Raw genomic sequence first — 26,679 nt, 5'->3', positions numbered from 1 at the left:
CAATCAGCTCAGTTTGAAAGAGAACAGAACAATAAAATGTTCAAGTAGGAAATAGAAGACAAAAAAAGAAAAGAATAAAACAACCGACTGTCATCTGGTCACAGAGAAGAACCTCTAGTAGCTCCACGAATGCAAAGCCGTTAAAAAAGGGATGGGTAGGAAACACAAGCTAAATGTATACTGTAGAGTTCAGTACTGTTGTGTCTGAACTCTACAAAATATAATGAAGCGTCGTAACAAATCCTGTCCTACAAAATGAGGGATATTTAATGTCGTGACACAAATTAAGAGCAGGATCACATGGGAGAAATCAGAAAATGTTGTTTCCTTTTCACAAAGATGTTTATGGCTTAATAGAAATAAAATAAGCTTTCAGCAGGAGTATTCAGTGACACCAGGTCGGAACCAGCCTTGTAGTCACTGTAGCTGAAATCCCCATACATGGTTATTACAGCTAATGATTGTTTAGACTGTATATAAAAGATTGACATAGCCATGATGACATACTTCAGTGTATGTAGTGCTGTTTGAAACCTTAAGCTGAGCATTTTGGCAGTTTCTTGTTTTTTGTTTGGAAACCGGACGAGGAGGAGAAACTGAAGTTATAGCTCACTGACAAAGTGCCAATATTGTCTGTTTAACTGTATTCAGGACCAAAATGTTCAGAATCGCTGTCATTCTTTTTGCAACCCTGCTGGCCTTTAAGAGGAATCCAGATTTAAGACATAAGCATTGGCCTCACATTTTCAAATCCATAAGCTGCTCCTGTCCTTTATGTCATCTAGCGCCGATGTGTCTACTTTTATCTGGTCTTCAGGCAAAAGCAGAGGTTGTTTTTTGTCTTGTACTGTAATGCTCTCAGAATTGCAGACCTAACATTAGCAGCCTCCAGTGGTCAAACAGGTTCTGTGGTCTTCTGACCCTTACTGCCTGATTACTGTTAGTGACGCTGGGTGAAAGACGCATTTAGAATCCAGAACATTTGCTTGTTTATTTTCCCTCAGTGATACCTTTTTACTAAAAGACTACTTTCTGAAGCCATGATGCATAATGATCCTTGAAGGCCGTGTGCTTGTGTGTGTGTTCAAAGGTTCTGTGTATTTGAAAGATGCTTAGTGTGTGTTGGAGGCCAGTGGTGTGGTGTGACCACTTTTGCCATAGGAACACAAAGACTTGGGCAGGGATGGTCAGGATGCTGCTCTCTAGAGACGCACAGGTTCAGAGGTCAGCTGAGAGCTCAGGCTCTTCTGGGGAACAGAGTGCATGGGTGGTGGGTGCTACCGTGAGCATTGTGCCTGCTTATGCACAAACACCACTGTGTGAGCGTGCGTATGTGGCTGAATGTGCTGGGTGGGGTTACGCACAGTATAAAATGGATCCCAGTGGACAGGCGTGTTCAGGACCGGTCCCTGTGGACGGAGAGAGAAAAGGGGAGAGATGATGATGAGGGCTGGTGACGGTTGGCCGATGGGGTCCAGCGGGGATGGAGCAGCCTGCTAATGAAGAGCCATCTGAGGCCTCCATTCACCTTGAACATGGGGCGCTGCAGCTGCCCTGACCTTGGCTTTGATCCACAAAGATGCTTGACCCCTACCATTCCCCCAGAGCTACCCCCACCATCTGGACAGCATACATGCATATGTATACATATGTGCACACACCCACAGATGCATATGCATGCACACGTATGTTGCTCCATATATGCATGCACATATGTTCACACAGGTATGAGTAGCAGGTTTCTGGCTTCACACCTGCGCTGATTCGCTGCATGCTAGCTACAAGTTCAGGTCTTTGTCACCTGTAATGACAGAGAAGCGGAGGGCAGCCAGGGGACAGGATGAAAAAGGAGCATTTCTCAAATGTGTAAAGTGTTGGAGTTAATAGGCTTTTCTCTCTATAGCTTCCACTTCCACCCCACCCTCATAACTCCAAAACGACCACATCCATGTCTCCAGATATCATCTCCTAACTAAAGTTGTTTTACATTAACTCCAACCTGTGAGATTTTTTTTCTCGTTACTATCCCAGTGTTTGCCACGCTCCATAAACATTACATTGGTTTTCCTTTCTTCTCCCTAATAAGAATGCAGCCGCTTGGAACGTAGGGGTTCCTTGGAAATTCCCAAAGTGGTTCTGCAAACTCTCCTCCCACCCGTGCTCGTCTTTCTTGACCTCCCTGTTCAGCTGTAAATGACAGTTATGTCACGGGTGACTTGAGTTGCGTTCCATCTGTGGAAATGTAGACCTGTCTGCATTTTCCTTTTTATATTTCATCCCTCGCTTTATGAGATTTTTTTTATGGCACAGGATATGGGGTTTAGCCTTCTGTGATACAGTTCATCAGGAAGGCTTTCATAACGGGTAACATTTTCAGAAAGTATGAAGTTTTCTAAGCTGCCGTCCTCTTTCCCGGCCTCACAAACATGAATATTTACCAGGAACTCATCAACTGTAGCTGGAGCGTATTTTTCCACTAAAAGTAGGTCAGTGTCAGCGGGTTTGGTGTCCATAACATGGACACGGCGTTTGCATCATTGTTCTGGATGTGTCCCCTGATTACGATACTGCATAGAGGCAACAGCGTCTGTGCATATGCAGGGGAACAAGCTGTGCTCATGCCTAAGTAATTAGAGAACAGCATAAAAATGAGAGTGAAGGCAAGATTACCCCTCACTGTGCATCAGCTCTGATTTCTGTGCAACAATTTTTTGTTTTTACCCACAGATAGCATCTCACATTTACTTAAGTGAGCTGATTATGGCTCTCGCTTTTACTCATCCCCAGAATACCTTTTATTAGTCTCCCTCCCTCACCACCTGTTTTTCTCCCCCTCCTTCTGTCATATTTTCTCTCGTCTCTTGATAATTCTGCACTATCTGCCTTCATTTTATTCTGTGAAGTTTTTTTCCTCTCTCTCTGTCTCTCACCCACTATAATCCATTTGTCTAACTTGGATAGAGGGCAGCGGAAGGAAGTAGTGGAGGAGAGGCGTGTGTCAGAGTCACAGAGAGCGTCTGCTCCAGCTGGAGTCAATATTTGCTTTAGGAATCTCAATAACAGGCCTGCAGTCATCTGCATCTCTGATAATGGACAGCCATATGGCTCTGTTGACCCACGCTGTGCCGAGGTTCTCTCTCCCCATCCTTCCTTGTTTTTCATTTCTCGGCGTCCTTCTAAGTTCTCTCGTTTCTTCTCATCCAATCAGTCTTTTTCCTATATTTTGCCCTCCACTTACCACCTCAAATGTGGACACATTTTGCTCTTTTTTTTTTTTTAACAAACATCCTTTCTCTCGGTCATCCACTAAACCCTGGATATGACCCACCACACAGAGCTGTGACCCAAGTTACCATGGCAGCAGAGCCTGGGATACCCACTCTTTGTCCAGCACGGTTTCAAACAAGTGACAGAAAACAGTGACGTTGCATGTCTGGCTATGACAGGAAGACAGATGAAAAGCTCACGGCGAAGTGCTTTTACGCGCTTAAAGTCATGCTGCTCTGCATTTCCTAAATGGAGGTGTTGGCAAAGAATGAGCAATTAGGTGCAGCATATAGTCGGCAGGTCGTACTCTTAATATTTTTACTTATTTATTTTTAATCTTCCCGTTTCTTTTCTTTTGTGAGCTTTTAATTTAATGGATGTCTTAGTGTTGTGTCCTGACAAGTGTCCACATGAGGTTATGTAAAGCTTCTTCTTTATTTCATTTTTTTTAGCAAAGTAAACTTCTCAGTGTAGTATTTGTGTTTAAGCAACATGTATATTTTATTTACTATTATCTCCTGCGTGTGGGGGGGGGCAAGCATTTTTAAGTCGTGGCTTGTCAGTGAACTTTACTTCCTGTTATCTTGTCTCTTATTCTGCCCTCTGTCCGTTTCTGACTCGCAGCAGCTTGGCCATCGTACCCTCTGGTGTGTCCCGGCTCAGGTGCCCGTCATCCCCGCTTTGCTACGGTTCCCCTCAAAGCCATTGGTCATGGCTGCGTTGGCCCCTGCTGTGGCGGCATGTGCCCACAGCAGGCCCCCTGCCCACTCGCTGTCTCGTCCTATCTATCTAACCCAGACTAGAGCCTCTCAGCCCAGTCCAGCCTATCTCAGCTCAGCCTGGTACAGCCTTGGCGTCAGCAGCGGCCCAGTGTCACTCCACCCTGGCAATCATAATGAGACGAGGGGGAGGAGGGCGTCGGCGTTCAGCAGCGAGAGCTCTGCGTGTGTGTTTCAGTGCGAGAGCGTATGCATTTGTCAAGCAATTTGTCAGGTGTCGTCTGTGAAGGAAACATGACCACAACAGACAGCTGAGAATAATCAGACTGATTCTCCAACACACACACACACACACACACACACACACACACACACACACACACACACACACACACACACACACTGGTGTATCTCAGAGCACTTAGTATCATTATGCCTCCAGATAGACCTTTTTACTCCAATAGTTCACTACACCATATTTCATCCAGCACTTGCCGCCATTCCACAACATGATATATCTGTGATAATGATATGATAATGGCCATCAGAATGTTTTCCACCCTACCCAGCAGCCTTTTTGCGGGCTTATTTGTTTATATATTTATTTATTTATTGGAGCTTTCTCATTTCAAACCCAGCCATCCATCCTGCATGCTGGCTGCCCAGGCCCCAGTCACTGCTTGTCACTCTGAATTTCAAATGGCTCCAATTTTCCCCCTGATGGCACGGAGAAGTGGCAGGCAGCACATCGGGGAGGGTGGTCCTAGACATGCTGCCTGCAGCAGGGGTTCTATTAGAGCGAAGAGAGGGATGAGAGGCGGGAGAGGACAGGAGAGGAGAGGTTTTGAGCATCACGCCAGTAGTGATGTATTCTTTCTTTCTTTCTTTATGATTATTGTGGAGACTGCATTCTCATTTTGGGGTTTGTGTGGCATGGCTGATTGTTCCATCTTTGCTTCTGGCTGGGTTTTGCTGATGGTGGAGCTGCCCTGCCCGGTAAAGCTGCCACTCGCTCCCACAGCACTGTTTGTGTGCAGCGCGTCCAGAAAAATGTGGCTGTTATTTGTCTTTATTTTTTGTGTTTGTTGAAATCTGCAAAAAATTAATTGATATTTTTATGTAACTCTTATCAGAATCCAAGGCTGTTTCTCCTGTTTATCATTGTGTGCTTTCCCTTAACAAGACCTTACCAGCTATGAGGAGCGGGCACTCTACTTGGAGGCCATTGTTCAGAACCATAGAGAGGTCATGACCTTTGAAGACTTTGCCTCACAGGTTTTCTCCCCCTCCCCTGGATATCCAATGAGTGGGACAGGTGAGAAATGAACCACACTGCAATTCTGTCCTCTTCCACATTCTTTCCACTCCACCTCTTTCTGTCTCTCCATCTCACTCCTGCTTCATTACCTTTGGGTATTTTCCTCCCATGCCTCCTTCCCTTTTTCTTCATCATCTCTTTCCCCCCCCTGCATTTCAGTCTCTCCTCTTCCTTCAGAACACACCTGTCCAAACCTTTTGCCTCTTCCACCCCCCCCTCTCTCTCTCCACTCCAAGCCCACGCTCACTGATGAATATCAAACGATGGGCCCAGGCTCTTCACGCTGTCCGACTGACTTCAAACACTTTCTCCACTTCCTCCTGCACCACTCACGCTACTTTGTACATCTCCTCTTTTTTTTCAAACCGCATCCTTCCATGCAATTACTTTCCTATGAATATAAGCAGCCTTTTAAATGGCAGTTGCAGGGTGTGTGTCTTTGTGTGTGTCTTCATGAGCTCATTCACCAACACTTAAGAGATCCGACCAACAAACAGCAGCTCTCGGATGTCAGCACAGCACTCTTATCAGCCTGTGATGAATAGAATGGAAAACGTGTCTTATCTTGTTCTTCCTACTTGTACCAGCACCGATCGATCTGCACCAGCACTGAAATCAATACAGGATTGCACTTTTACACTCTATTGGATCTCGACACACGTTCTGTTTTGACAAGAAAAGCACTCCACAGCACCACACCGCAGACGTCGTGTCATTATCAAATCTGTCAGAGCTTATGTTTTGAACAAGGTTTACCGTGTATGCTGTATTTTTGTGCCATATGTGGGCATGTGAAAATTAACTGTCTACTTCTTTTTCTTTCTTTCTGTTTTTTGTTGGAATGGCTGCCTGTCTTATGTCTGTGTCGGACTTCAGATGTTCAGGTGTGATATTCAGGCAGGCGGGAGGTGGTGAGACACATTACCATACTGCTGGGTAGGGGTGTAAAATTTACCTCCTCCATCCTTGGTGCTGAACAAGCGTGCAGGGGCATATAGAAAGACGGGAGTGAAAACCAGAGAGAATTATTTTTAATTGCTCAAAACAGCTGATGCTGACGAGTATTTCAGTCATGGGTTGTTTTATGGCCGTCTTCAGGTGAAAAACGTTTGGTACCTGAAACTCTGTTTCCTTGTCGAGTCTGCTTCCAATCTTACTGATAACTATGTATTAGTATTTATTTATGGGAAATCATAAACGATGGAAGAAGAAGATTCTTGTTGCAGATTATTTTGGAAGAGCCCCAAATGACTGTTGCCCCAGCGAACAGAGTTAAAGGGTTCCCAGATTGCTTTGGAGCTGGTCTGAGAAAGGTTAGCTAGAACTGAGAATAATGTTTCACAGCATGGGACGTGTGCTGCAGCCAATGCAAGAAGCTAAGAAGTATAATGAAGTCTGCAAGGTCATTGTGTCAGCCTCCCGCTGAACAGCGATATTCCATTTCTCCAGAAACTGTGTGCAAACAGGCCAACAGAATAATACAAGGATATGCACAAAGGTATTGTTCAAACTTGCATAAAAATACTACAATACATGTTTTTCTGTAAGAAAAACATGTATTGTATTGCAAAAGTCTTTAGATTTTGCCAGGAAATGGAAAATGGGTGCAATGATTTATTGAGACAGAAATCCAGTGTGCCTAAGCTAAAATAATTCTAATAATTGGTACGACTGCCTTTATTATGGAACACAGCCTGAACTCTGTTGGGCACTTTGTTTTAATTTAAGTAGTCCACAGAAAACGTTCTCCAGGCCTCCTGAAGGACATTCAAAGCTCTTCTTTGGATGTTTCTACATTTTTATTTTTATTTTTTTCTGTTCTGTCATGATGGTCCCACACTGCTTCAGTAATGCTGAGGTGGGGCTCTGAGCAGGCCAGTCCATGACTGATGGTGTGTTTTTTCTATCCGGCTATGCTTTTACTGCAGTGGTAAAACAGATTGTGTTTGTGACAGGCAACCAATTTAAAATCCTAAAGAAATGATTTAAAGTTGGTTATTTATGAAGTTTCTTTTTATGTGTAAACACAACTCTGGTTCATCCCTTCAGCTTGGTGCCTTTTCGCGTTGGAGTGATTCATAGGTCACTATATGACTTTTAATTTCTATCTTATTTGCTACATCTGGCAATATATTAATCAATGAGAGGTAAATGAAGACTTGAGTAGTACTGTATGAGGTTTTGGATATTGCATGTGGAATACACTGAGAATAAGAGTCATTTACAGTTTTTTGTGTCACTACAAAGGCTTCAACTAGCGATAAACCAGCCTATCAAAATTAAAGTTGAAATTATAATAAAATCCATTTTAAAGAGACTTTCTAAATTTAGATTATTTCTTTGTTCACTGTCGGTGAAATCCAGGAATTATTGACATTTTAGATGCTGCAACCAGTACACACTCTTTTCGCCATTAGCAACAACTCTCACAATTTCATGTGTTTCATTTGTCAACTGCATTTGCTGTATTTCCATGACGCTTGAGGTGTAATGCATCTCACCAGGCTTATAGCTTGAATGTGTCTATGATGGCTGGCTGATGTTGCTCCTCATTCTTTTCAAATGTGCTACCACTCTCCTATGCTTTTCCTTTGTGTGTGTGTGTGTGTGTGTGTGTGTGTGTGTGTGTGTGTGTGTGTGTGTGTGTGTGTGTCTGTTTATACACAAGTTTGTCCATCCATCTGTCCGTTCACCCATCCTGCTCTGCCTCTCATTGCTGCCACTAACATGTCACTCATGCTCCATGACAGCGTGCAGGCGTTGGCCGGGGATGGTTTGGGACATGGAGTACCCCTGGGCCAAACTGGACTGTAAGACTCTGCCTGCTTCCTCCATACTAGGCATGACGCCCGGCATCGGCTTGCTAACATCCATCCCTTCGTTTAGGTCACCCTGAACCCCACCATCGTCAGATAACTAAGGGTTGCGCTTGATTTAGCAGCAGGGTTTGAATTTAAGCCCTGCACACTAATTGCTAAATGAAGCGCTCCTGCAGTTTTGCCAGTTGGCTGTAAGGCATGCAACCCGAGCCCTTCACCTTGGTGGTTTGTCTGTGTCTTTCATACCTCATTCTCACAGCTCCTGAATGTAACCCCAGTCTCACCCCACAACTTCAGTCGAGCATCGCGGCTTCCTGCATGAGCTAGCCCGTCTGTCATACCCGGACGAAGACTCCATCCTCACCACTCTGCCCTCCGTGTGTTACAACTTGCACCGTTTTGCTGCATTTTGAGTGTTTTTGTCATTTTGTGATCATTCGCTTTACTTTTTAAAATGATTAACTGCACACAAGAAAACCCATTTTTTCTCTCTGGGTAAAAGTACATAAAAGCTCCCCCTGACCCTCCGAGGTGCCCCGGCATCTTTTCTCTCTCTCATGCTAACCCTCTCAGCTCGTAACATTGGTGGTAAATGTTTTCCAGCCTCTTGTTTCCATGTGAACTGAACACCATTCGTGCTCGGGATTTTTTTCAAAATGGTCTCAGTTTTTAGAAACTCCAAGTAACCAGTTTGCCAGGTAGAGAAAAAAAAATGGCATTTGTTGATTAACTCATCACACAAATCAGTTAACCTTTTCTGACCTTTAAGCCTTTCAGCGACGGCTAACCACGACACCACACGCGCTGGCTGAAGGTCCCTCCCTCCGTGCCTGAAAGTTTTCTTTTCAGCAGCGATTGTGTTGTGTCCTCCTGCAGTGTGATTAAGGTTGTGTGTCCACTGCTTTCTCTCATGATGCTTTACTCTTTTCTTTTTTTTTCCTTTTTTTTTTTTTCCTCCTTTTAGATTAAAAATATCTTAAAGATCCAAATACTGTGTGTGGTGAAGGTAAGCCCCCCAAATGAGGCCGGAAGCTTGTTTTGGTTCCGGCAGCCTGCCTACCTACCTGCTCTTCCCTCGTTCACTCATCCTGGCTGTTCCCCCTCCCCAAACCTCTCCTTTTTCATTCAGTACTAACCGAGCTTTATTTACTGAGCACTTTAACAAAGGGAAAGGGACAGAAAAACCAGGCTGTTTATTTGGGGTATGTCCTACTGTTTAGGCCAGGCTGGTAATTGAGAGTGATGCACGGTGGGGACAATTAGCACCTGACTAAGTAGCAGCATGAACAATACGGCTACACTTCTGGCCCTCGCTTCTGCATGTGGCGCGCCTTTATCTCTTCCCCCAGCAAACACTTTTTTTCTTTCTTTCCTTTTTTTTTTCCTCCCTCAATCCCCCACCACCCCCACCCCTGTCATTTCCTCCTGTTGGAGTGTGCCTGTTTGCCTGGGGCAGACTCTGAGACTAACACCTGCCGCACTGGAAGACGTCTTTGTCATCTAAAGCCTTGTTTGAACTGCTGCAGTGGGGACCAATGGGATAGCAGGGCCATTTAAAGAGTCTCTTTGTTTTCTTTCTCCCTCTGCTTCTCCTCTCTTCTTTCCGTCAGAAATGAGGCTCGGCGTACGGCCGTTTTGGCCGAGTATAGGGCGGACGTGCCGGGTCGTAATCACGATAATGACGACACATTAGCCTCTTCTGGATCTGTGTTATTTTTCCCCACTTAGTAGCTTACTTGGAAAATTAATTCTTACAAAAGGCCATACAGTGAAGAACATCATTTAGAAACTGATGCAACCGCAGTCATTAAGTGCCACAGTGGTAGCGATGACTGTTTAGTGCAGCGCGTCTTTAATGGTGTGTTGACTGGATTGCCTTTAATAGTCATGTTTTTCCAGCGGATGCATTTTGCAAGAGTTTACTGTAGGAATGAGAACAATACGGGAATGCAGAATTCATCCTGCTCACATTTTTCCCCAAGCCCTATCCTTTTTTTTTTTTCTTTTTTATATTCATATGCAGATTTGAGAATGCATGTTCAGACCCCCCCGCCTCACCTCCCTCTAGCCCTTCACAATACCCACACCCAGCGTTTCATCCACGGCCCAGCCTCCTCTCTGTGAGCCGTGGCTCTGGATGCTGCTGGTGTCCACTGTGCGGCTGAGTGTCTGTTACTCCAGCCATCTGCCATTCCTTTTAGCCGCTGCAACTTGAGATGCCTCCGAAAAAATGGCAGGAAATAAAAGGATAGGAAAGAAAATAGGCAACCAGATGCCACCTCAACAAAGCAGAAAAGTTGTTTAAACTCGAGGCATGGGGCCAAAGCGGGTGGGGTCGGGGTGGGAGCGGGGGCGCCCGTAGTTGGGGTTTGGTCAGGGGCACAGCGAGGAAGTCGGCGTTCACAATACTTGATTGTCCTTGCCAGCATTTCATGCCCACCTCCCCGCTTATTACCGTTTGCCATAATCATTGAAGTGAAGTTTTTGTGGAAAAGGAAAATGTTTGACAATAGGAAGGCTCCACATGTTCACAACAAGAGCGTAATGTGTAATTTTATTTTCATTCAAAGCATTCTGCTGTCACACTGTGAACTGAATACTTTTTTTTTTTTTTTACAAAGGTTGCCTCATTTTTCACATCATAAAAGGCAAAAAAACTGCTGGGGATAAAGGCGGCTTCTCTTTTAACAAGCTTTGCTTCTCTACAGCATGTGAAAAAAGCATGTGATTTCTGAGATGCGCCATCTTGATTCCAATGAATTCTGCTCTGCAGCAAACTCGAATCCCGACACTCTTTTATTCTAAACTTGATATTTTTGTGAATGTTGGTGGAAATCCAGGGAATTGGGTGAGCCTGGTTTTGGGAGCAGCCGCGTGCATGATGGAGCATGCTGGGATATAAAACAATCAAATAAACGCCCGCCACATTTAACCCTCCCTGTCTCTCTCTCTTTGTCGTGCTTCTGTCTACAAACTTTTCCTCCATCTCTCTCTCCCAGGGTCCTTCACCGGCAGCGGAAGCACCGAAGCCGGAAGCATCACCACCACCACGACAGACTCAGTCGACCAGGTGTCTCCCACCATGCCCCGTGCCACAAAGAACAGAGTTTCCGGGAAACTCCGCCGATCAGCCAGCGCTATAAGCAAATCCTCCAACTGAGCTCTTCAGCCCGTCCCCCTCTACCCCCTACCCGAGTGCCGCCTTCAGTCTTTTCTTGAAAAACCTCACAAACCCAGCCGCGACTGCAAGAAATTACTTTGATGTTTCATTTTTTTTCCTTTTTGTGACATGTAAACATTAACTGGAGCATACGGCAATTTTTAATTTAAGTGGCAATCATTGATTTCTTTGTCAGTACATTTCACTTTGTTGTGGTGTTAACTGAGACGGGTGTGTACGTGAAAGTAAGCTATTTATGTTCGTTGGTTTCAGCATAGGAGGTACCTGCGATGATTTTATCCTCATTTTCTAGAGCGCTCGCGTGCGCTAGAAAAACACTTAAAGTTCTTACTGTAGTAAGGTAATGGGAGACTGTTTTACCCTGTTTCTGTAGTTCCTCTGTCCCAGCACTTCATGTAACAAAGCACTGATGACACAGCTGTAAATGACACCACGCTAAAACTGCACAAGAGTTTGGTATCCATTTATAAATATGTCTGCCTTTTATACCTCTTTTTGCATCCGCCACAGCCTCTGTGTCAAAGATGCCATTTCAGTTAGCGGCAGTGTGATGCCGTCCCGTCTGTGTTGGGGAATGATGTTCCTGCAGAGAAAAGCACCGATGGATGGGGACAGCCTCCCCTGAATGTTTCGCATTTGCTGCAATAGTACACGGGATCCCTGCAGCATGTGCAGCCAGAGGCTGTTTAATTGTTTTGAACTCGGAGTGGACAATCGATGACGTCTTTCTAACTTGAGCTGAAATGACATTTGGGTTTCGGTTTTTTTACCACTCTAATTTTCCTTTTTAAATGAATTCCAATGGATCGTGTCATTATTTGATTTATGCAACTGCGCTGGAATGAGAAAACACTGCGTTTGTAATTGTTTTCTGATGTCGTTAACATAGGCTCATGTCCGGTAATTGAATAAGTTCCTCCTGTCTCTTTCCTCTGCTATCAGTTTCCCTGTCCTGTAAAGCCGAGACATCGACATTCCAACATTTCCAACATTCCCAACACACACCGACCACGCTCTTTGCACTCGCTCTTGTCAGTTAACATCAAATGTTTCTTTGTTCTTGGATGTAAATTGCTTTAAATATTATTTGTTCATGTCAGTCTGTTGGATGGACTGTTTGAATTATTTTTTGCAGTGTTGTGTGTTCGTGTGGTGTTTAAAGGAAAAATGCCGTCAGAGCCTCAGGTAACTCCATGCACTGGTGTGTGTGTGTGTGCGTGTGTGTGTGTGTGTGTGTGAGGGAGCTTCTGTGTAATGTCTGTCTTCTAAGATGATGTCCCACATTATTCCCACACCCCACAATCAAATCTCAGCGTCCCGTCTCCTCCTCAGGAGTAAAAAACAAAACAAAAAGTCTCTTCCTCCCCCTGCGTCTCTAAAGTTCACGTCTCACGAAAACAGCAACAGATGGATTTTTGGTCTTTATTTATTGGTGGTGTGCTTCCACCTTCTTTGTGCCAGTGGCATCCATTCCTCCTCTTTCCCATGATCCTCTTCCCATGTCATGGCCTCCTGAGGCCACGGGAGGGGGTGGCGGTGAGGAGGAGGAGGGGACTGGGTTTAGGTGGCATGCCAGAGCTGAACTCTTAACAGTCCTCCTAGCAACAGCCAGCCCGCCTCGCGCACTCCTCCAACCTGCCAGCTCGGGTTGTCATGGTAGCCAGGTGTCCCCCGCCTCCCCTCCCTCCCACTCACCCGCAAACATACTCACTCGCATAAACACACTATAGACTCTCACCCTCTGAGGGCTCCACCTAAGCTGCAACACTATCCCCCATCTGTTGCACTACTATGCCTTACTTTCCCTGCGTTCCTCTGTCAGTTTCTTCACCATCTCGCCTCCTGTTGGTCCGTTCCCCGAGCAGGATGTGGGGAATCCCCGCAGCAGGAGGACTGACAGATCTGTGCTCTCTTTATTTTATTTGTTGTTGTTTTTGAGGAATGTATAGATATATAGGCCTGGATCACATCTATGGTTTTAATATTCCCCAAAGCCACTTGAAGGAACTGACCATGATGCTGATCCAAAGATTGTAGCTTATAGAATGTGTCTGTTAAAAGGAGGGCTCGCGCCTTCCTTCCCGAGGATTAGTCACTGGAGGCGTTAGTTCGGACCAAGATAAGATTGTGTGTCTTATACGCGTGAAGAAATTGAGATAGTCTTAGTTTTAGTTATTTTCTCCTTCTCGTTTTAGAAATCCTTGTACATTGTGTCAAATTTGAGGGCTTCATCGCACTCTGGATATAAATATATTAATGCCTGTAATATAATCTTTGTATAAGAGGGGAAAAAGCTTGAAACTTTCATCATTACTTGTCAACATATCAAACTGTTTTTAATGACCGAAGTCCTGCTATCTTTATTAGAAATGTGAAAACTGAAACATTTCATTAAATCAATTTGAAATTCTACCTGTCGTTTGCTGTTTTTCTGATGATGTGGAGATTTGTAAGGTTTGTGTGTGTGGTTATGATGGTGCTGTTGCCATGGGCTTTCTGACCCTGGCCTGGCCATGCTGGCAGCAGCAGGAGTAATCTGACCCTCCTCCCATCTGTCTCCCCTGCTGCTCTGCCCTGCTTAGAGGAGCATAATGGAAACCCACCAGGAGGTACAGGTGCAATTGGTTGCAGCACCTACAGGTGCCCTGCCTCTCCTGGGCCACATAAAGACGCAAGAAAAGTACTTGACTGTAATTGGAGCCCTTAAATTGTGCATGCGTGAGAAAGAAACCTAATGTTGCCCCATTTTCACCCGGCTCGGCACTGTTTGCCTGTTTGTCACCGACTCTGAGATACGTTACGACAGAACAGGCTGACATCCCTGTGATTACTACCAAATTGTGTTATTCCATGTGTTACACTGCCAGCTGCAGTCAATTTTCACACTTCAAATCTCGCTCTTTCTTAATGTATTGTCAGTGTTGCCTGGAGGGGCTTGAGGAGGAGGGAGTAACACTGAAAAAGTTTGCCTTCTCTTTGGCCTTGCACCACTGCAGGAGTTTTAATAAGCACAAGACATGTGCAGAAGCAGGAAGAGACTGTGAGGAGTTCAAGTTATTGAAGAGGTGTTATTTTTAAATGTATGTTTAATATATATATTTATTTTTACACCACATTAGTCGTTCAGTTGACCTTTTTTTTTTGTCGTCACTGATCGGCCTGTGAGGTCAGCTATATGTGTCTTTTGCTAAATTACCACTAACTTAATGCTTTATGGTTTCTGGAGGTCAGCTTTGAAGCCAGTTGTGCCCTGATGTGTCCTAAATCATTTGAAAACCACCGAAGCAGGAAAAGAAATCGAGTTGTGTGAGTTCTCCAAAGCAGACAGATGTTTTACTGCTGCAGAGGTGAGCTCTGATCCACCACCTCTTTGTCCTGCTGTCATGTCCTGACGTGGTATTAAGAGGGTGAATTTATGATTAGGCCTTAAGTGCTTCACTGGGCCAGCGAAACGGCGTCTATTGAGCCACCGCAGCGATGATTTACGCAGAATAAGTCTGATGTCGAAGGCACAGGGGGTTTAGCCAAGGGAGTTGGACTTTCTCCCTGTTAAAGACGACTAAATAGATTCGCCTCGTTTTGGAGTGTCACCATGTGGGGGAGAGGTGTTGAAGAGGAGCCGTTACAGGTTTTGAAAGGTGACTTGGTTTAATTTCACACTGTCAAAGTTTAACAATTTGTCATCTCGCTCCTGTACTTCAGGAGGCTGCTGTCAGAATCAACTTCAAATCAGCTGATCAGGCATAAAAAATGGGACATAAAAGTGCCCACGATGCCTCCTGTAGAACATTTTAGTCGAATAGAGTTTAAAATATGTGTGGAGGAACGGAGCGGGATTTATTTTGGTGTGTGTTCCTGTGCGCACCGCGCAGTTTGCGGGTTGGAATTAAGAAAACGACTGATGCATGTGGGCGTTTTGACATTTCTTCTCGGCTTTCCCAAAACGACTCAGGAGCAAAACCAGAATGAGCCACGAGCTCATTGTGATTTAGTAATAATTGTAACACGAGGAGTTTTGTTTGGACAAAGTTCATTGGTGTCTGTGTGAAAAGCGTCTTGAGACCACGTGTCCTTTGGAAAATATTTTATTTCGATAGACAACAACGATATACACATACAATCAAAGCGCTATAAAAGCCAACATTTAAGAAAAATAACTTGTCCTTAAAAAAGATTGCATCTAAGTTAAGAGCTTTACGTTTTTTCCTCTTTTTTTATTTTTTATTTTTTAATTTTTTTACAAGAGCTGTGGAGATTGAAGATTAAAACCCGACCCACGACATTTATCACAACTCATAAATTTGACAAAAGGAAACAAAACAAAAAAACACAAAGATTTGGCTATACGACATGTAAACTGCCAGAACGATTCACAGGAAAAAATCACGACAAACACAACAATAAGTTACATAAAATAATTAGAATAAATAAATAAATAAACATATGATGACAAATATTGCAACAATCTTCAGTAATAATAATAAAATATGTGCCAGCATTCAAATTAAAACAATCTATGTTGACTTTTTTAAGGCAGTTATACAGCGGGATTTGGATGTGTACGTAGGCTATTTCGGACTAGGCTTATTTGTATACTAAAGGCATTTGTGGTTCTACTAAACAGGGAATTCCTCAGTCACTCTTTTTTTTTTTCTCCATCAACACAAAGTAAGTTCTGTCATTCACAAACTAGCGTAAAGCTACAGTGATAGAGCAATCACGGCCGGTGAAGTCAACAGGCTTTGATGGGGAAAAGGATTTCTGAGAAATTTAAGACATTTCTTAGGTCTAGAAGCTATCGTTGAACATGTGCTGTCCTAGAAAAATACCCTTTAACAGTCAAACTAACGCTTTGTATTCGTTTTTTTTTTTTAATCTTGATAAACTAATTTGAGAAAGAAAATCTCAAAATAGGCCTATATGTAATTCAAATATAGAGAGAAGCATTCAACAATCACTGATTGGCATGGAAAAGACACCACTTAAACATTAAACCGCCCTGCCTTTCATTGGCCTAAAGTTATGGCAGTGAGCACAAACTCTTTGTTTTTTCTTTTCTTTTCTTTTTTTAAGCCCCAAAGCCACTTTTCTATCCGCTTCTTAATTATTATTTTTTATTTAATTTTCCCCCATCAAAGGCACGAGTTCTGTGTTGTCTTTAGCAGGCGGGGCGCACCGGCATTTGGAGCAGGATCACCTGCCTGTTCTCCGAGGGGTGGCACTTGTTTATGTGCCTGGTGAGCCCCGGCGAGCTGTAGAGGGTGGCGGGGCAGTATTTGCACGGGTAAATCTGGGAGGAGTGCATGAGGCGCAGGTGTCTCTCCTGGCCGGCCCTGCTGGTGAAGCTCTCCCGGCACACCGGGCACAGCAGGCAGTCCACCGGGCTCAGATTGAGGGGGCTTTGGTTTGAGGCTTCCTCTGAGGATGAGGATGATGATGATGACGCTGAGGAGGAGGTGGTTGACTCCGGAGCCTGCTCTGCCGGGCGGTCGCTGGTTTGAAACCCGTGCTCCTCCAGCACTTTCTTTTGCAGGGCCTGGTGTCCCATGATGTGTTTCCTTAGGCACGCCTGCCGCTTAAACCTCTTCCCGCAGAACTGGCAGTCATAGCAGCCATCTTCAGAACCCGATTCGGACAGACCGGGACTCGGGGTGTCTCTGTCACTCATGTCTTTGGCTTCGTCGGAGACTGACTTGACACCTAGTGGTGGCATTTTGGCCATTTCAGGTTTGATGCCCTGCGCGGGTGGCATGGCGGGCGCGCCGGTGGTCCGGGGTTTGTGCCAGCGGCGGTGAGAGGCGAGGTTTGCCGGGCAGCTAAACATCTTATCGCACTCAGGACACCGGTACTCGACCCTGACTATGCGGGAGCACTTGTGCTGAGCCAGGGAGAACGGATCCGCGTACGCCTCCTTGCACAGCTGGCACACGAACTCCCCGAGAGGTTTGTTTCCTGCGGAGGACTGAGCCCGCGGCTTCATCTCCACCGGCCCCTCTTTGATTTTGAGACCAAGCACCGGAGAAGTCGTCACCTCGTCTTCAAAGTTGAGTTTTCTAATGGCTTTGGGTTTTTTGGATGCGGCTTTAGATTTGCGCTCCGTTCCATCAGCTGCGGGTCTTTTGGTGCCGACCCGGTTGCTTGGTCCCGGGAGGCTGCTGCTGCTGCTGGTGGTGGTGCTGGTGCCGCTGCGGCTGCTGTTGCTGGTGCCGATTTTCAGGTCGACCGGGGCGTACAAGAGGTGATCCAGACCGGAGAGGGAGGCGGGTGTTGGGAATGACTCGGCAGAAATAGGCGAGCCCAGATTGAAACTTCGCTCGAAATATCCCCTGTCGTGCTCCTTGCTAATGGGCCGGGTGGGGCTGTAGAGGGCTTGGCACACCGTTTCTGGGTTGCCGAACTGTGCCGGCTTCTCCATTCTTGGCACCGGCGCGTCAGCTGCGGTGAAATCCGGCGATGCGGAGGCGCGGTCCGGACTGGACGCCACTGAAATCGGCGGGGATGGGTCCGTGTGACTCGGCAAGGCAGCTGGGGTGGGTGGCTCCTGGAGGTCATCATCGTCTGACCGAGTCCTGTAGGAAACATGTGCAGATTTCTTGTTTCTTTTTACCAGGAATCCTTTGGGCATCTTGGCGAGGAACGGCGAAAAGGCACTTCGGGGAGGTGGGTAAAATCTGGAGTATCCAGGTTTGAAAAATATGGCAACACTAGAGGCTTATGGGACTTTATCTCCCCAGTATATCGATCCCTCTGTTGCTGAAATGTTTTCGTCTCCAAGGCATAGCTCCACTCTTTTTATGCCGGAATGATGCTATTGTTCTCGCCCCCCCTGTTGCAGCATCCCCGACCAATCGGATGAAACCAAGATCCCAGTGGGTTTTATTGTGGGAGGGCTCAGAGCCTGGGTTTGCTGGATTTCGTTGGAGGATGTGCAGATAGCTTAGCAGATGTACTGGCGGTTTATTACATTAATGTGTGCGCTCGGCCCCTCCCCGACAGAGGCACACGCCGGGACCCTCCTCTTTTTACGGTCTGATGGGCCCCTACACAAATGCACACGTGCCACTGCTTTGTGGTTCTCCTCCGGGGGTCCTGGAGTTGCCAAAAGGAAATGTCCGTCACCGCCACAATTATCACAATTTCGAATTAAAACGGGGTGAGACGAACTTGGTTAAACAGAAACCCAAAGGTGTGTTTCTTTACATGTCTGCTGTGGTGTTGGTCAGAGAGGAGGCTCGCCTCACACACGGCTGTAAAACTGTGTTTGCAGTGCACAGTCATCCAGTTTGTTTTAAGACTAAACATTTTTCTATCCACGCACTTGACTCGTTTACGCGTGACCTTTACGCGCGTTCCGCGGGCACATCAACGACCTAAAGACACTTTTTAAAGACCTTTATTTTATTACGTCTTGAATAAACACTGCAGAGGGAGTGTTTCTTTATTTTAGGGCACGTGTCTGTCTCGGTAGTTTAACTCGACATATAAATCAGGCATCTCGCTGCATACATAAGTAATAAGAAGGCCCTCTGGTCTTTGTGCACAATGGCCACGTCTGCCCGTGCTTGGATATCCTGTCTCTCTTTTTTTCCGTTTGAAAGGCAAATTGACCTCTTAACTGTGAAACGGGACTCACGGCCAATCTGGCCCACAGCTAGACGCGTGCTGGGCGGAATCAGTGCTCCAGACAAAGAAGGCCGAAGCCGAATTTCGTGTTGGGGAAAAATGCTGCCCAGATATTCAAAGCTAAAATGTGGCTGATGTAGCTGCTGGGTAGCCCGAGAGTGTTTTCGGGATGTTAGAAGTTGAGTACAATTCTGCTGGAAGAAGCTAATCTAAGTTTGGATTGTGTCGAATTCACGTTTTTAACAAACTGAACGGTTTGATTTACTTTCAAATGTCTCAAAGCAAAACTCAGCTTGAGTTAAACCGACTCATTTCGCAGCACGTCTCCATCTAACAAAGACAGACCGCACTGTTGTCTATTTCTCTTCACCGTCAGCGCTCTGCGATTTTCTCATATTTTGTGAGCAAGTCTGCTTTTTTTCGCCATAATGGCTAAATGTATGCGGCAGTGCGCCACTTGGCAGAGTGTGCATTCTTTTTCCCTTTCAGTCGGCAGACCAGGGAGGAATTAATCTCCATCATCGGACATTGTTCCCCTCATTTGCATAAAGCTGCAGTATGACCAAGTCAAATAATTGCACAATCGGAGCCGAGCCGCAGGCCTGTGCCTTGCTTTCAATAGGCCTCTGTGCCCCGGTGCCTCCTCACCTGCCTGAAAACACACCGTTATGTTTGTTGGAAATGGTTAAATGATAGATTAGCTGAATAATAATGTAACAAAGTCTGAAATGCCCATGAGGCACACTTAAAACTGCGGGAAACCTTTAATTTATTTCAGTAAGTGACAAAGTTTGAACACGATTTTGAAGTTTTCTCTTAGAATCACGTTTAAACGTGTCGTTCATCTAATCGTAGCTGGGGTTTTATTGTTTTTTGTTTTTTAGTATGTTGTTTTGTTTTCACGGGTTTCATCGACTGGCCCAGAGGTAATTATAGATTTTCTCTAAATGAGAAACCTCTCTAAAACCTGATTTCTGTCCCTGCTGCATCACGCTCTCCTCCGCCGCTCTGTAACTTGTTGTTCTTTCAGCCTGCGCGTCTATTAGTCGTGGTTTGTTGGGACTACAAGCTTTGATGGCATTTTAACGAGTTCCTCTTTCCCCCGAGATAATTTCTGTGGGGCGCGTGGGCCGGTGTGTTGGCCTTGGCCGTACCGACGCATGCGCGTGTTTGCTCAGTGGCGCGTGCTGCCCTGCGCGGACGGGAAGCATAGGCGCCTAATTAGCATACAGCTGCAGCTGCTTTAACGCAGGCCCAACTCCATCCTTTTAACCTTATGGCATGCTATAGGAGTCCAAATATTGCTCGAATTTGCCTCTTTCTTACAGGTTGTGATGTTTATGTTGAAATATAATATAGATAAAAGTGTAAAATATATAAGTACATTTGTTGTTGTTTTTTCATTGAGGTTAAATCACATTTCTTTGCAAACGGCACGCTTTGTTTTGTTTTTTGTCCATCCTTTTGCAAATAAGCTCTTACAATGACTGCTAAACCTTTGTAGGCCTGTTAGTTTATGGCTTAACTGCATCACCAGAAGTCTGATTTGAATACTGGTCCATTTCTGAGCTTCTGGCATCAGAGCTCAGCTCTTACTTCATTGCACCACCTACAGGATGAAGGGTTAAACTCGGTGACACAGGCAGAGTTTACCTCCAGTCACCAGAACAGAAATGATCTTTTAAAAGGCATCACCACATAGTTTGTGTTCAGCATTACTCGTGATTACAGACGGAGCTTTGGAGCCGTTTGGTCATGTCACACAGATTGGATTACATTTATTCTCGCTGTAGCTGTACAGACACCTCCTGTACATCCCTGATGAATGATTGCCTCCATGTGCTGTGCCAATCAAAGCCAATTTGAAAGTGCAATAGGACGTGACTGTAATTGGTGCTCACTACAGGGCCACATTCAATGCACTGTCAATCAATTATTGTAATGGATTAGCTGAGCTCCTATTCTGGCTGGTTGTAATCTGATAGAGGGCTTTTTCAGCACCATGGAGAGAGCCAGCGAGGGATCCAGATTTAATCAGACTGGCTGCGGACACAGCACAGCCTCGGCTACAGCCTTTGTCCCCAATGCTGAGAGCAGGCAGAGACCAGCAATAGAACAGAGATGCAGCAGAACAAAAGAGCCTAATGAAGCCATTGTTTTTTTGTTTTCTGTTTTTTAATATCCTTGTTCAAAACACACAGACACAATTTTTATCAAGGGAAACAGTGTTTTACCTCACTCTCATCCAGTCATCCGACTTTACCGGCTCCATATTCCTCAACTTATTCAATACCTTCAAAGCTCTCATTGAGTTGGCATCCCCATATTTTTCAGACCTTCACCCTTACGCCCTTTCTCAGTTTCAGCTGCTCTTCTGACTGCTCCTCACTTCAAACCTAACACCACGGGGGCCCGAACTTTCAGCTGTGGTGCAACTCATCACCACTACACCTTCGCCAGCTCTTTGTCACAATTCAAATCTCAGCTCAAAACCCGCCTGTTTTCACTTGCATGTCAGCTGTAAACATCCTGTTATGTTTTACTTTTTCAGTTATTTCTATCTTTTAACGGTGTTCTTGTTGTTTAGGGTTGTGTAAGATGACCTCGAGTGTTTGAAACACGCCAATGGATGAAATGCGTTATTGTTGTTGTCGTCTCCAGCTCTAAGTTAGTCCGTGCGTTTTCCCTCACTGTAGGAAAATAAATTTATTTTTAAAAAATAACCGCAGTTCCAAAACAGCTTTGTATTCAAGTTTCCAGATACTGACTTTAAACTGAAGGATTTTAGTGCTTGAAGTACTTTGTTTGAAGGTCACATCTCTGATGCGGGCTAACCTTAGTTTCCTGCTCTCTGACCAGAGATCATTGTGGCTGTTTCCACAGTTTGTGTCCTGTGTGACCTGGAAAACCATCTGTAGGCGATGTGGGGGAATTCAACAAGTCCCTGCGAGGCAGGAGTCAAACTCCTCCTGTAAAGAGCAACAATAGTAAAAGGTTTGTGGAAAAGAAGTCAGACGGTAGAGCCAGAGGATCAATGGGGAAATTGGCTGTTTAGCAACGAGTGCAGCACGGAGGTCACTGTCTAGACTTTAAAGTGTACTTTGGATGGATGCCCATGAGACCAGGTTACTGTGAAAAGCCCCATAAAGTGGTATAGCTCTGAGCTTAAGACTAATGGACCTGGTGGACCTGACTGGGAATGTCCCTGATGCCATCTGTACGTTTGACGGTGATGCTGATGACTTTATGACAGCACAGACAGATGTTTTCTGGCTTAAATGACATTTCTAAAAAGGTTCTGTGGAGCGAGCTGGTAAAATAGTCTTTTTGGAATATACGCCGCAGTGCATCTTTAGAGGGGGATTATGATGAAATCCAAGGCGAATAACTGAGAACGCCACGAATGCTTTTAGTGTTTATATCAAACATCGTATGATCAGACATGTGAACAAAGGCTTCAAAGGGACAACACCAGATTTTTTCCTCCCTTGTAAAGAGCCTGTTATTAAAAAGAGGTCTTTCTGCATATCAGGCATCAGTTGCTGGAGTCCCAGGGGCATGTTTAGCTCTAATTTACTCATCAAAAACATCAGAGTGTCTCTCAATAATCTCTGCAGTCCATTGGTTGTTTGGGGTGGAGTCCCCTGTCAGAAAGCATGCCCTGGAATGTTAAACACTAATTCACCTCTGAGCGGTGGAGGTGGATAAAGTGATTGTTCTATCTGGGAGCTGATTAAAACAGGCTCTAGCCCGTTTCTCCCCTCTGCGTTCACCTCTGACGTCCATCACATTCATTTCAGTATTCATGAGTGGATGAGAAAGCCCAGGCAGAGCGGCTGCCGTATTACAGATAATAAGGCCAGCGGGCACCACATTCACTGCCACAGGTTCCCCCCCACCCCTGCCCCAGCTCATTCAATTACTCTACAAGAGTTCTCTGAGGCACAGCTGCACTATGGGGGTAAAGAGGAGCAAATTGAGGTACATTCATGTAGACGCACATGCACTCACGCACCTCACAGATACACAGAAGCGGAGGAGGTACGCACACGGCAGCGAGAGCAGCCGGCGTATAAAGGATCTCACTGACAGGCATTTAGCTTAGTAGTCAATACATTACACAAGTAGACAACAAAAAAAGGCTCATCCTCTCTAACTCACTGGCTCCCTGAAGATTATATTGATAATGACTCTATAAGAGAAATGAAACCAAGGCCATTCCTCATAGACTCCATATATGAGGTTGCCATTATCTTGATGAAAGTGTAGACAGCAGCTGTATCATCTACGAGCATGAAAGATGGACTCTGGCAGACCTAATGGGCCATATCCGTTATCTATTGATTATTATCCATTCATCTAAAGATGCATTAGGGCCGTGTGAAAATCTCTGTTAAAAACATAACTGCCTGCTTCCTGAATTATTTACAAAGTTAGGTTTTAAACAATGGCTCTAAATGCGATTGTCCACCTGGTGTTATCGCTCAAGAGAAGACTGGCTGCTCTCCGTGGTGCTGAACTTCTTCCCTGGAGTTTACAGTAGCAGCTGTCTGGTAGAGCACTGAGGTCTGTAAAACACTTAATGTGTAAATCCTGCTCTCAGTGCGCCAATAAAACACCCATTTTTCCACTGTGCGTGCTTCGATTGGTTTTCAAAATGAAAATGATACATAATACCAAATCTTTGCATTTCTAATGGAACTGTTTGGCTGATCTTAGTAAAGCACAGCGCTCTTCTTTCAAGTAAATGTACCCTTTGTTGTTATTACAAAAATAGCGTAAAAGTGTAATAAGGGTAAAACCACAGCCTGTAACATGATATCGCGAGTTTAGCTGTTTTCCTTGCTTTCAGCTTTTCTGCAGCTTCATATTTACTTAAATAAGCGAGAGTGGTATTGATTTTCTTGGCAAACACTTACTCTAACAACTTAAATTGTAGGCTACAGAAAAAGATGAACGTAGCCACCGTGATGTCTCCAATCAGATTTGAAGCTTTCCGCTCAAGCATCTTGTTTTTTTGTTGTTGTTTTTTTAGAGGTGGATCTATGAAACTGAGGAAAGCCCAATGCAGACTTGTACAAAGTTACTGATTGAGATCATAGATCCAACAGGAAAGCGTTTAATAAGGTCATAAATTAAGGGAGCAACAAGGTCGTTTTCTCATAATTTCTATATAATGCATATTTCTTTTAAGGAATAGGAGTCGCCCCCTGCTGGCAGTCAGAAAAAATACAGATTTAGGGCACGTGCACTGGCTTCAGTGTAGCATACAGTCTGTGTTTAGTGAACCTGTTTCACAGACATTTCTTCGAGTATTACGGCCACACGTTGACTTTAATAACGTACCTACTTTCAGCCGCTTCTTTATTTACCGGGGTCGTCACAGCAGGTAACTCTGCACGTGTGATTTGGCAGATTTTTACACCAAGTCAAACGTGTTCCGCTCCTTACATGAATGTGTAAACCACTTTATCTTTCATTAATATAATAAATACTATGTCATCATGACATGTCTTTTTCTCCTGCGCTCACCGTTCTCCGCTGAGATTTATCAAAGTCTAACAAATGCATAAGTCTTAGAGACATTTTGAGCTCAATTATTAAGTCCACCCTTAAGACGTGTACATTTCTTGACATTTGATTTGGGAATTTTCCAAACAAAGAATTCACAGAATTGGTACACTCTTCATTAGATTGCATAATTTGCATTCTCTTGTAATTGTGCTGCTTCCTTGATTATTAAATGATCACCCTAATTAGGGAGCATAATAGGGTTAATCAGACTCTGCTCGTCACACTTATTATTCCTCCAAAAATGAAGGAAAAAGATACAGTACTTGATTAATTATATCAGCCTTTTCATCAGCTGGGCTACCATTCCCTCCCCATGAAATTAATATCATGTTGTAAATGGAAGGAAGGAGCTGGCCGGACACAGACAGATGAAAGATTTCACTCAAATTAATTAAGCACTAATTATGCGGCGGGAGTTGGGAGCAGTTTGCATAATGAGCTCTATCAAAAGAGATCAGTCATGAAGAGGGACTGTAGAGTTTCTATACAGCCTTCAGATCATACAGACACACCACTGCACTGCACGAAGAGGGCTAGCAGAGAAGTGGGAAGAGGGTTAAAGCACTTCGAGGCTTGAGTCGTGAGGTTGAGGAGTGTTTTGTTTGGTTTGTCAACATGCCGAGGATCAGAGGCTTCCTCACTTGTGCCACAAATATGGATTATTCCATTCTCACTTAAAGGTATCACATCTGTCCCGGGGCTGTGTATGTAATTTTTTTCCCCCAGCTTAAGAATGAGATAATGAATTCCCCGGTCTGGCGAGAGGAAATAAGAACAGAATGTACCTATAAGTCCAAGCTAATCACAAACAACCTGCATCCATACTCGAGGGAGCTTTAAAGACCCTAATCACCTCCCACTCCAATTCTTGTGGTGTTCTGTTATTGCTGATCAGGGACTACACTGTGGCTATCTATTTAGACAATGGGAAAAGGGATTAAATAGACAGAAACTCTAGGTCTTAATCGCCTGTTTAATCACTGCAACTGTGCAGTCTGTGGAGCTGAGTTACTTGAACTGATTTGTGCCATAGCAGCAGCAATCATGCATTGGCTAATCAGGGTGCACAGCCCGGAACTGCCCTTCAAGGTCTCCGAGTGGAATTACAAAGACTATGATTAGTTAATCAAATGAAGAACCCAATGTCCTTTCTTTATTTGTGTATACACCTTATCTAAATGGAAATTGTATAGCTGAGGCACTTCCAGAAGGGCACATCTACATGTGAATGATACTCCTCGAGTCCTTGGCACTGAATGCAGAATAAGATCTTTCACTCCCAATCATCGTGTTATGGCATTGTGGGGACTTTTACATGTCTGAATGATATTTGTTGTCGATGCACGTGTGAATGATGCAATCACTCCGTCTGTTGTCAAGTAAATCACAAAGCACTAGACAGCAACTCTTCGAATGCACATGATGATCTGTGGCAGAATGTCAAGACTGTATTACTTTGAGAAAGGAGAGAAGGGGAAGCAGACGGACAGCTTTCTGATTATGATGATAAACAAAAAGGAATTAATCAAATGTGCAAAAGGCTAGTGTGTATGTATGTGGCACAGAGATGCTGTATGTAAGCCTTTAATCATGTTGGGTTCTCAGCTAACCAGGTAACCTCCTCTCATTGTTTCCTACCAGAGTCCAGATGATCTTTCCATCATCTGGATTCACTTACTGGTAATATCACAAATCTGTCGTGAAGACAACAGGAGTTTTTATTCTTTCAATCAACCAATACATCAAACAAAAACACCAAAGATTAAAGTTGTGTTTAAGAATCTATATGTGTTACTGATGCTCAGCTAATGTAAACTTTAGTCTCTCCTCTCAGCACACAGATGTCAGAGGGACCTTCCAGGAATGGTGGTGCTATGGTCCAGAGAATTGATTGGTCGGTAGGCGATGATTTCATACCTGCTGATTTCTAGTCTACAATATAACCTGCTCCAGAAAGGTTTAGGTTTGTACCACGATGATACCCAGGGTTAATCCTGAGGTTATCTGGATAAGGTGAAACCCTGGTCAGACAGTAAATTAAGAAAATATTGAAAAAGTCACTTTAACTCTAAAGGTGACCATTTTAACCATCATCATTTCAGCTTTTCTTTTATGATCTCATATCTTAGTGACCGACAGCAGTGGCACATCCATCTTTTTGGTCCTTCTGGACACTAC

General features: G+C 44.6%; 2 protein-coding genes across 8 annotated transcripts in view; one reads left to right on the top strand and one right to left on the bottom strand.

The window, feature by feature from the left end:
* The window catches only part of ralgapa2 (Ral GTPase activating protein catalytic subunit alpha 2), a 95,703-nt gene extending 81,987 nt beyond the window's left edge, over window positions 1-13,716 (top strand). For 3 of the 7 annotated variants that reach the window (XM_025900996.1, XM_025900992.1, XM_025900994.1), the window contains 3 exons: window positions 5,180-5,301; window positions 8,055-8,114; window positions 11,123-13,716. In XM_025900996.1, the coding sequence (XP_025756781.1) occupies window positions 5,180-5,301; window positions 8,055-8,114; window positions 11,123-11,283 (343 nt within the window). In that variant the 3' untranslated portion in view covers window positions 11,284-13,716. Of the gene's footprint in view, window positions 1-5,179; window positions 5,302-5,711; window positions 7,943-8,054; window positions 8,115-9,087; window positions 9,130-11,122 lie in introns of those variants that run through there. The other 4 variants (XM_025900995.1, XM_025900998.1, XM_025900993.1 and 1 more) reach the window with 4 other exon arrangements.
* Window positions 13,717-15,373: 1,657 nt separating this feature from the next.
* On the bottom strand, window positions 15,374-18,450 carry insm1b (insulinoma-associated 1b). Its single transcript, XM_005477642.4, has one exon. The coding sequence runs from the start codon at window positions 17,927-17,929 to the stop codon at window positions 16,463-16,465; it is 1,467 nt and encodes a 488-aa protein (XP_005477699.1). The 5' UTR covers window positions 17,930-18,450; the 3' UTR covers window positions 15,374-16,462.
* Window positions 18,451-26,679: the final 8,229 nt, after the last annotated feature.

This window comes from Oreochromis niloticus, linkage group LG19 (assembly GCF_001858045.2).
Source record: "Oreochromis niloticus isolate F11D_XX linkage group LG19, O_niloticus_UMD_NMBU, whole genome shotgun sequence".
Lineage (NCBI taxonomy): Eukaryota > Metazoa > Chordata > Actinopteri > Cichliformes > Cichlidae > Oreochromis > Oreochromis niloticus.
The sequence above is the reverse complement of the archived record's forward strand: the minus strand, read 5'-3'. Positions and strand labels throughout refer to the sequence as shown.

Excerpts from the sequence above, each read along its gene's own strand:
- insm1b (XM_005477642.4), bottom strand. The coding sequence starts at position 17,929 with ATGCCCAAAGGATTCCTGGTAAAAAGAAACAAGAAATCTGCACATGTT.